At 45.4% G+C, this 11,482-nt stretch overlaps 1 protein-coding gene across 1 annotated transcript in view; it reads right to left on the bottom strand.

Moving 5' to 3' along the window:
* The window catches only part of nav1b (neuron navigator 1b), a 41,675-nt gene extending 40,116 nt beyond the window's left edge, over window positions 1-1,559 (bottom strand). Inside the window, exon 1 of the mRNA XM_079217851.1 lies at window positions 582-1,559. Coding sequence (XP_079073977.1) covers window positions 582-1,314 — 733 coding nt within the window. The 5' untranslated portion in view covers window positions 1,315-1,559. The remainder of the gene's footprint in view (window positions 1-581) is intronic.
* Window positions 1,560-11,482: the final 9,923 nt, after the last annotated feature.

Below are 11,482 nucleotides of genomic sequence, written 5' to 3' on the forward strand. Positions count from 1 at the left end.
CGCTCGTTTTATGGCGAGCGTACGTGGGGGAGTGGATGAACCCTGGAGTGCATCGGCACATGTTGCAGCAAACAAGAGCTTTAGAAAAGGAGATCAGTTCGCTGGTAATAATCCCCCAAACCCCTCAGGCTTTTTTTTTTTTCATGCAATCAGCCGGCAACGCTACGATAGCAAGCGAGCATATTTCACATTGTCAATGGCCTCAGACACCTGAGCGACATGCTGGAGGAATAAGAACAATAGAGCATCACTGTAGCGTTGGCATTTTGACATACGGCTGAATGGTTGATAGGAAACCAAACGGATGCAGCATTCAATGCAAAAATATAAAAGAGGAGCATGCTTTGCAAGCACAACAAGGATGTCTTCTTTTTTTCCCTCTCTCTCTCAGTCGTTGAGCTGCATTAAATCCATTCTAGGGTAGTGTGGGTCTGCAGGAGCCGAGTGGTGGGTGTATGGAAGGGGGCGTGCTGCCGAGAAATCCTACAAGCGGGGCGTTTGTTTTGAAGCACATGGCCGTCACACATACTGCCGGCGCCCTTGGAGTGGTACAGGTATCAAGACCGCTCTGCTGTACTCACCCAACATCTGACTGAAGAGCAGCTGCTCCAGGTCGCCCAGCACCGTCACCACCAGTTCCGGGTCCACCTTCAAGAAGGCCTTGTCTCCCCCTTCCTCCCCTTGGCCTTTGGAACCGGACTCCCCTCCGGCTCCGGCTCCCTGCTTCTTAGCGTTGGCCTTCGCCTTGCTGGAGAGGATCTCGTCATCCGACTTCCCATCCTCGGGCGCCTTGCTCAGGGGCTTCACCTCGGCGTAAGGAGCGCGAGGTATGCGGCTCTGCTTGCTCAGAGCCGACGGAGCAGCCAGGGGGCTGAAGGGCTTGGGCTTGCCCTGGAACAGCGAGTGTTCCGATTTGGAAAGGTTTCGAGAGAGTGGGGCACCGCCTCCGGCGCTGCTGCCGACCCCTGCCGTCTTTGGCTTGCCCATCTTGGTCTGCCCCGCTCCGGGCTTGGCCATGTCATCGCACCACTTGGGCTCATAAAGGTGCAACTTCTTCTCAGCATCAGTGAGGACCGCCAGGTTTGTCATAGACCTCTGCTTGCGGAGATTAGAGAGCACCGGGAGCCTGCCCTCAGAGCTACCCGCCCGGTAAACCTTCAGTTCACCCCTCGGTGTGCTCTGGGGGACTCCAGACTTTGCCCTCTTCGCTGCCATACCAACTCCTTTGCCATCTGCTTGGCCGTATGCCTTTGTGCTATCCGTCCTTTCCATCTTCAAATCCCCTTCTCTGCCTTTCACACTATTTCCGAGCATGCCTCCTGCATGAGACCATGTAGAAAAGCATCAGCGAGGGAGAAAACCGGCATCCGTATCAAACCATTTTCCTTGTGCAAAAACATACAGAAAAAAAAAATGCTTCCTCTAAGGGCAATCCTGCAGCCTTCTCTTTCTTCCCTCCGTCTCCTTCTCTCCCTCTTTTTCCTCCTTACAGGCTGCTGCAGTTGCAGCTGTTGCAGTGCTGCCCAGGCACTCCCTTTCTCTCCTTCCCTCCCGTCCTCCTTTCCTCCGATTTTTTTTTCCTCCACACTCCTCCTTCCTTCAGCACACCCTCCTGCCGCTGAGCCGCGCAGCAGCGGAATGACAGCGGCAGCAGACGCATCAGCGCTCCCTCCTCCCCCTGCTCTCCGCTGCCTCTCCCTCGCCTCCCACTTCCCTCCCTCCCACCCATCCTCCCGCCTCCTTCCCTCATTTTTCCTTCGTTTAAAAGATGCTTTGCTGAGTCTCAGCAGAATACGTGAAATGCAGGAGAGCGATGAGGAAATGATCATCTGTGGAGTTAAAAACCAGGCGCCATTCTCCTCCAGCGCACCATGTTTTCCCACCATCTCCTCTGATTCCTTTGTTCTCCCCCTCCCCCTCCGTCACCTACAGTGCTCCCTCTTCAATACACTCGACATGATGCATGATTTGTGATGTTAGTGGATGTGTGTTAATGTCAATGGATGCACATTCATATTTGTAATTCCAAGCCATAGCATGAATTATCATCACTGTCAAAAATCCCACATGAAACAACTGGAGCATCCAGATGATCTCTTGATCCTGTCTGAGCTTCCTTACGGTATCAATTCCAGATTAACAGCTGGATAAATCATATGCTAAGAATCAGCAGTGTGACGCCATAAATGGGCGACTGCACTCTTCACAATGATGACATGAATGGTAAAGGCTAGTGTACTGATAGTGTTAATGAAAACTGAAAACAAAGATTGGGTAGATTGTCCACTGCTTTGACATAAAAAGAGAAAACTTGGCTTAAAATCCCCAAAGTATATCAGTCAAATGAGTGACTTCACTTCAGCAGACAGAGCAACACGATGTGTCAGTATAAGCAAGAAACACACCCAAAACCACACTTTGGAAACATCTTCAGGACAGTTTTAGATGGACGGACGGACGCACACACACACGCACACAGTTTGTTTAATTGAAAATCCAGTCAGACAATTCTCAGGCATGTTTTTTTTTTCCTTTTGCTAACATGTGAGTGTAATCAGAGTTTTAAGATATTCCCCTCGGCCGTCTCTCAGGAGGCTCTGCAGCGCTCCATGGAAACCGCCCTCTCTCGTCGCCCGCATGTCATCTGCAGCAGACCTCAAACACAGCCGCCCAAGAAACACGAACCCTCCCCATAAACTACCGTGATACAACCCTCATGTTGTTGTGCGCTCATCAAATAAAACATCTTCTTTGAACAATCTTGAATCCAACGCTGGCGAATAGATTTTTGTTCTTATTTTCCTACTAAGAGCCTGAGTTGCTCTTTACCACAACACAGCACGGCTGAGTACAAGCATGCAGGATGGTGCTGATCCACTGGATATATTTGACCCATTACCTACACAGCCCAGAGGGTCCCGCTCTGACTCTCACAATGGGTTTGCGCCACACTCCACTGCTTTTTTTTTATTATTTGGGTTTCAGGGCACCTGGGGTGACTCATGGACCAGTGAGGTGGTTTGATCTGGCAATTAGTTTCTGGAAACAATGACATGTATTGTTCCTCTTCATCACGAGCTCCAAGGCTCCCCTGCTGACTCCAGAACAGCTGACTGACCGTACTCCCATGATGCATTGAATAACTGAAGTTATTTTGTGGTAAGGAGTTTCCTAATGAATCATATGATAACTAAATGCCGAAAATGCCAAATTCACTGTCACGTCTCCGCATAAAGTTTGCGGACAAAAAAGCTGACGGCTAAGCCTTATTCCCCTCTGTTAATATAAAATAGATCATGAACTAAAATGGCCAGCATGGTAAATAAACGGTAGCAATTAAATATAACTATCAGCCTGTGAAGAGGCTACAAGTAGGCCAGCGTTTAAAACAGAAATGTTGTGGGCTACTTTTAAAGTAGGTCGATGGTTTAAAATTAATTCAACAGAGAGGCTCATTACACAAAATAATATTCATATTTACACCATGTCTGAATAGACTAAACTCTATGATTCGGTCTTTTGATTTCACTGTAATAAAAAATATGCCAATTTTTATGGGATCCCTCAATCACACAGTTTGAAAAGAATGCGTCACCTAACATCGGGGTCAACCACACCTCCTCATCAGGGTAAACGTTTTCGGTTCCTTCCTTGGTCCGAGAAGTTTCCTCAAATCACTCCTAAGTTCTGACTCTTTCCTAGAAACGTTGAGGCTAAGTTAGGAGCTCTCGAAGAAAATTCTGTTTGTGAATACGACCCCTGGATTTGAGTTGCTCTTGAGATGGCAACTCATGAATGGATGAATCCTATAGACTTTTTCTGTTTGTTAAAATGTCTCCACAACTAATGGATCCACATATTCATTGTTCCCGGAGCATAATGCCAATGACTTTGGTTCTGCCCCGACGATTCCTCTGGCACAACCCCGAGGCGGACATTTGCTGGTTTTGAGTAAAATGTCCCGGCAACTTGTGTAGATAAAAATGTTGAAACTCTGAAATCGCCACCACGTCTCCGGAGAGGGGAAGGGTGGAGCTGCATCTTTCATTTGGTCTCTTTCACATCTGGGTCCGATTCTCCAACTGGCCAGCTGAGTAATTATGTGTGACTGTGTGACTGTGTGTGTGTGTGTGTGTGTTTATTGTGTGTGCATGGTATGACAGCACAGTTACACAGCTGTCTATTATATATTTCCCCGGACAGCACGTGTGATCATTTCAGGGCTGCTCAGCTGCCATAAAAGCATTGGATTCAAGAACCTCCCCATGTGCTCAAAAGGGGAAAACCGCAAAGAACATCAATTTAGGCCGAAGGACGGTTTTAAAGGCACGTGTGAAAATTGTGTTTGTGGATGATGTCGTAGTTGTGTGGTAATTATTGCAATCCAAAAGCCCCCCGATAGAGATCTAATAGAATCATTGTGTCACAGGAATGCGAGCCGCCTGAGGGACAAAGACTGACCTGAACAGTTATGAGAGTTTCTTCATGTGCTGAGAAAATAATCCATTCATGATGAACTCAAGCTGAAACGATAGACGAGGTAAACCTATCTTGTTTGAACATTTGAGTGATGCATTTGCTATTTTGTATGAATCTTAGAGAAGTGAATCCTCCTTTCTGTGAAACTTTAGTCATTTTAAAGTAAGATTTCTCACCAGCACTCCAGTTTCTGCAGATGTTTCCTACTGAATGGAACCGTCATTAAAACAACACTATTTTTCATCTTCCAGCTAACTTTGAGTTGAAGCTGGATGACAGCTTACAAAGACAAATCTCTCTGCTCTATGGTCAAAAACTGAATGGAAGCGTCCCTCAGGTCCGTCCAGACAAGAGGAACTCCCTGACAGGAGGTGAAAGCCGATCCTCCCATCAAACCACTCACTCAGCCTCTCAGTCCTGCATCTGTCCCTCAGCTGAGGACCCGGAGTCTCTTGTCTCGTCTCTCCCTGAGGAGGCTGGCTGGAGGCTTTCACCCCTCTAGGTCATTATGGTAGTCAGGAACACAGTTAGAGGGGATTATAATAGCCCCGGTGCAATTACAAATATGTCCGACATTAGACATCAAACTTGTCAATGGGAGGTATTTTGAAATCCGCTCAGCTCACAGAACATTTCTGCTCAGCTACAAGCCAGGAAGACAACGATATGCGAGCAAGACTCAACGTGTGTAACATAGCGTACGGTTGACAGCAGGTTTCACAATAAGACAAGCTAGCTAGCATTGTCTCTAAATCAACATTTTCACCAAGAAAAGTGTTCCGTCAGTCGCAGCCTGAGGTGGCGAATGGGATGTGAGACGATCACTTAAATGAGACTAATTCTGAGTAGTTCACAGAGGCAGTGACACGTACTTCTTGTAGCTTGTGTTGCCACCCTGTGGTGTTGAAAGGAAGAGGCATTAAAGGACCAACGTCAGTGATATAAATGTTTCACTGGAACTACTTAGTAGGATTACTTTAATATGAATTCATTGGACACCCTGCAGCCAATCAGGATAGAGCATTCACCCAGAACATGGCATTACACACTATAATTCGTTTTTAATATTACCCAGTTAGCCACACTGGCGGCTCTAAAGACGGGTCGTTCCGAATGTTCAACATTTTGATTTGACTGAAATGTCTCAAGTATGTCTCGGTACAGACATGCATGGTCCCCAGAGGATGAATCCAAATGAGTTGAGTGATACCCTCAAAATAGCCTCTGGCTAACCATTTGTGGTTTTGGTTGAAATGCCTATAAGTGTTATAGGAATTGACATATAAATTCGGGATGCACATTTCTAGGTCTGAGTTGTAATAACTTTGGTGAGCCCTTCAGGTTTACATCTGGCGTCATAGTCAGGTCATGTGTCATATTTATCCAATCAGCCTCAGTTGTACTTTGTGTTTAGGGCAAATCACCAAATCTTACTAACACGCTAAACTAAGATGATTAACATAGCAAAATATAATATGCTGTCAGCCTTAAAGAGCTGCTAGCACGGCTGTAGAGTTTTATTTTAACTCTTTTGTTTGATTAGCTGAACAGATGTGCATTAGTGTTTGACAGGATTATTACACTTACTGGGTTTGGGCTTAGTTTGAACATGATGAGGCCTCTGGAAAAATATCCACAAATCTCAAACATGTTTAAGTATTAATTCTGTCTTGTTGTCACAGCTGCTACCCCTGAGTCAATAGTGCCTGCTTGCTTACTTCAATCAATATCACTTATTTAGAGTAGTCTTTAGTTATGTAATCTCTCTCTAATTGGAACTAATTGATTGAAGAGTTGTGGTTGAATCTGCTGATGGTGAATTGCCTTCACTCAGCAAGGTTTTCCCAGTTCCTTAAAATAATAATGAAATATTAACCAAGCAAACACAGTGTGTGTGTGTGTGTGTTTGTGTACGCACGTCATGTTTGTACGTCAGTCTCTAGGCAACATTGTACAGAGTTTGCTGCAGGCAGCTGAGCAAAACACTTAACTTTTTATGTTTAACACAGCACTGACAGAAATAACGTAAATATAATCAGGACGGTTCGCCAGACCAAAAAAAATAAGTAACACATTGAGGAAACAGTGCTGCATTAAGAGTGCTGTGAGATTTGAGAGAAGGGGATCTCTGCCAATAATCTGTGTTTTCCCCACATGCACATAAAGAAAGAAATGAAGCACTTCCTGATGCACATAACAGGTGGTACATACAATATGAAGAGTTGGCAGCAGCTCTGGTGAGAACAACTGCTGTGCTGAACAGAGTCCAATGTCAACATTCAGCCTTAAAGCTCGGGTGTTACAGGATAACACATTACACAATTGGAAAAACTGGGTTGTGCATCACAAAGGGGTTGAACGCTGTGAACTGAGTGAAAAAGTTTGCTTTAGTGGAAGATCAGTACTTTATAAGAACAGAGGCTGAATTCAATTGTGATCCAATAAAGTGATTACACTTTCTAGACAGCCTGCCCTTCTCAAGATCCTGGATGATATCAGATAGCATCCGCTTTTATTATTGAGCATCAGAGTTTCTTCTTATTGGTTTGCTGCGGTGGTTCCCAACATTGTTTGGCTTGCAGTCTCTTGTCACATGCATCATATATCTGAGCTGAGGTCACTTCTTTTATGTATTTTTTCATGTACTGTATCCTTCTTCTTAGGATAGTTGACGGGAAATACATGACAAGAAACAAGGGGAAATAAAGAAATGGGTAATCTGGTGCAACCAACTGGGGTCATAGATGTACAAAAAACATAGGAACCTGCCTTTTTCTTAAATAGCCACTCAATCATCTTGCGACCCTTTAGAATTAGTCACTCACCGAGCTCGTCACAGCAGACCTCCATGGAGTCGGAGGAGCAGTCACTGAGATCATCGATTCCGAAGGTCCAGTTTTTGTTGGTGGTTCGTCTCAAGTGGATTTCTCGCAAAGCCGCCTGGTTCAGAGTGCTGGCCCGGAGGTCCAGCGTGTCTTTAGAGCGCCGGACTTCCCTCTTCGGTATCTGGGGGCTGCTGTACGCCGAGCAGGTTCCATCGGTTCGCTCTGTAGCTGCTGGGCTTCTGTGAGAATACGTGCCAGCTTTCTGCTGCAGCAGGTGGTTCTTAAAAGCCGCACCTCTCAGCAGCTCCGCGGCACCCGAGGACACCGAGGATGAAGAGTAGGAGGGCTGTCGTCTGGCCCCGTGTTGATACTGCCCCGTGGGATTGGGGGTGCCGCCGTATTGTTGTTTGGGATCCACCTTGGAGAGAGGCATCATGCATCGAGGGAGAGGCAGACTCGAGCCGACACCGGCGTCGCTCTGACTCTGAGATATGACTTTGATGTTCACTCTACCGCTCATGGTTGGTGACAGTCACGGGCCTGGAGAGGAAAGAAAGAGAATCTATAGAACACAATATATGCTCCAAATATGACATGTCACTATGGTAGAAGGCAGCTTCAGAGGAATCGCAAGTGGACTCAAGAGCTACTGACAATTCCAAAACATAAAATGTACCCTACTTTCATAAAATAATGGTGGTTGAATGAAGCTTGGGGTGTGCAGGTTCCTAAATTGTTAGAGGGAGGCTGTGGACGTCCATCCTTCGCAGTGAAGTGCATGATGGATAACAAGCCATCACTTCATCTTTAAACTGAAGAATATACTGTAAAGCAGCTGTGCATTCCAGGACGTCTGCCTCACAGAGAGGTGGTTTCTAACCACAGAGGTACTGACTGAGTGGAAAAGAACATCAAAGTGACCAAAATGCCTGAGAGCCGGACGAGTCCCCACTTCAGATTCATCATCTGGCAGAAACACGGAGATCAAGAAAGTGAATAAAACTCTCTTTTCAATGTGGTTTACGTGCACTCTTAAGCGAGGAAGTGAACCAGCTGATTTAAGGCTTAAGAGAGGGATTCAAAGAAACCGTTACTGGAATTATTCAGCATTTAAAATAAGATCACAAAGAAATAATCAAACACACAAAATCAATCAAAGCATCAGTTGCATCTCAAAAAGACGCCATATGTTCCAACAGCTTTTCCTAATGTATTCCTGGTCCTCTCGCCACGACCTCCAGTGTGGAGCGTGCTGTGAAAGCCAGTGGCGGGATGACACCACTTGGCACAGGCAGCAGGAGAAGGGCTCCTTTCATGCCGTGCCAACACCGGCTGTCCCCACCGCGGCCCAAAGACACCACCTCGCCCACAAAGACATAAAGGTGGGGGCTTCATCGCCTCATCCGGTCATCTGATGCTGATAACAGATGGAAACCATCTATAAGCATTAGTAACTATGTCTGACACTTTACTGGAACTCAAATAGCACTTCTCCCCTGAATGCATTGTCAGCGTTTTGCAACATCTCAACAAAACCTACCAGTGATTATTTAAGATGTAGTCCTCAAAGTACTTGTGTGCACAGTATATTGTTGTTCTACGTCTCTACGTATCCTCTCAGACATCTACTGGAAATGTGAGATGTTGGACCGCAACAGACCCACAGGTGCACACACATAAATAATTCAATCACATGCATACAACAGTGCAGAAACTGAATTTTGTCAAATAAAAACAGCATTTAATCATGTCGTGATGCCATTTCACTGACAGTTATTACACAATAATATGGAATCACCGACTACAAGAGAGGATTTTGTGATGGGATCACACCAGCTGTGACACCAAACCAGGCCAGGGTTGGTGAAGGGCGGCCAATGGCGCTTCATCACTTCCTAACCTCCTACTTCCTAAACCCCTACTTCCAAACTCCCTACTTGCAAAGTCCCTTTTTCCGGCACCCTTGCTCAGACCACACCCATCTTTTGAGGGGCTCAGGAGGAGGAGCAGGTCAAGTGGGCAAGCTGGCATGAATGTTGACATGCAGTGTACAGCACTTTGAGTTGTTCACACACACACACACACACACACACTAAAACACAACACACACACACACACAGACTCACAAGGTGAGGTGGCACCATCATTGCCGTCCCGGCTGGTAACTGAATCAAAAGTGCGTGTTTTATGAATCTGAACTGTTTAGTCTTACCCGATTAAATAAATGTCCAGCATTAGTGAACCCTGAACACGGAGACATCAGTACGACGGGGTGCAGACTAACGGCCTCTCCACGCAGACGAGCTACACTTAACAGTATGATGCAGTTTACGGTAATACAATTTAGACCCACGTGCTGCTTTAAAGTGAGCGGAGGCAAATCGATGCTGGACGACGACGAGCCACTGAGAGCTGAAGGGAAGCTCTATGTCTTCACATGTCTCCTACACTCTTCTCTGCTGTCTCCTACACTCTTCTCTGCTGTCTTACACACACTCTCTAACACAAACACTTTTCAGCCATTGTGAACAGATGTATTAGTGACTCATATTTCAAACTTTCTCTGGTGACATTGTGCTTTGTTTTTCCCCCCAGGGTTCCTGTTTGAATGAGACTTTGAGCTTCTTATTTTAACATTGCAGCCTTTCAACGAGCCACCATCAAAGCATCCAGCCAGGAGGCGGCTCGAGGAGCTAAAACTGCTCCAGTCCTCCAAACCTATAATCAGCCGAGGGCCAGACTAAAGATACTCGCACTGACCAAAAACATGTCGGCGAGGGATCACTTTACTCTGGTGAAGCCTCCAAGAGTCTGACAATACACAACATATAAGACAGCAGAAGAGACTATTTCCTAAATGCAAGGGACCCATTTTTGGAAGATAAAGGACTTAAAAACGTAGCTGGTGAAATCTGAGGGCCGTCATCACTCAGTGGATCGTTATGGGCTTCAGTTAATATTGTTTTGATTTGTGCCAAATGTCGTCTTGTGAGCCGTCGCCTTATGAAATTGTTTCTTTTCACTTGCAGATCCTCGACGGAGCTGAGTTTGTCCCTGCTGTTTCTGTCTCTCCGGGCTCCAGTTTCTCTCCACTCCAGCTGAGCACCGACAGATAATAGAGTTGAACGAGTGCATCATCATCTACATAATTAAATTTTTTTTCAAGACTGTCGCACTATCTAGTTTTACAAGAGGCCTGATCTAATTCTTATATATAGCAGCATCAAGTCCCAGATTCCTGATTGTCCCTGCTTCCTGTGTGCTCGCTGTTTCGGAGAGGAAATCTGTTTGGGGGCAAACATGAACGGAGGTCAGCTTACACACAAAGTGCACATAAGGACACACACATGTGAGGATGAACATGCAAGTGGACAGAAGCGTGGCTCTTCTTACATTTTGGCTGGAGGCACACGGTTATTTGACACCAGTCCAGACTTTGTGTTTCCATTGTTTGCGACGGCTGAAAGCTGCACTTTGTCTTATCGTTTTCCCTCCAGCACCACAGTTGTTCAGCTATTTGAGACACTTTGACAACAAAATAGCTGGAAACTTAAAGCAACAGTGTATTGGTATATCATATATACCTTTCATAGATAGTGTTTTTCTTTCATCTATCGGTTTAAATAGAATGCAGTCAATTTATTATCTCAGTCAATCTAGTAAATTGCAATGAGGATTTGAAGACAATGCAGCAAATTAACAAAGTGGAGCCAGAATAGTGTTGGATTCATCTTGTTATTTGTTTGCTCCTTAAAGACATTTTACATTAATTAAGAATTTTTTTGCGGTGCGGTTCAAGAGATGGCAATGTCATTGGGTCGGCCCACCACTAGAAATATCTAAACTATTGGATGAAAGGAGACTTTATAAACACACTCAGAGGACGGAGCCTACTGACTGGTGAGCCCCTGACTTTTCATATATCGTATATATATCCTAAAATTAGGAAACCCATTCCTGCTACCCTCTGGATGAAACAATATAACTTAACCTGACTTTTACTCCAGCTCCATCGATACTTTAGTTTATGAGCAAACAGCTGCAAAACAAAACTGCTGTACTTTGGGTTTAGTGCTAATTAATGATTGAATGCTAACCTAAGATGGTGAAGATGATAAACGTACCTACTAGAATAACTTTCTTTCCTAATCGCATTGTCTCTCCAACATCGATACTCC

This window comes from Taurulus bubalis, assembly GCF_910589615.1.
Source record: "Taurulus bubalis genome assembly, chromosome: 5".
In the NCBI taxonomy this organism is placed as follows: domain Eukaryota; kingdom Metazoa; phylum Chordata; class Actinopteri; order Perciformes; family Cottidae; genus Taurulus; species Taurulus bubalis.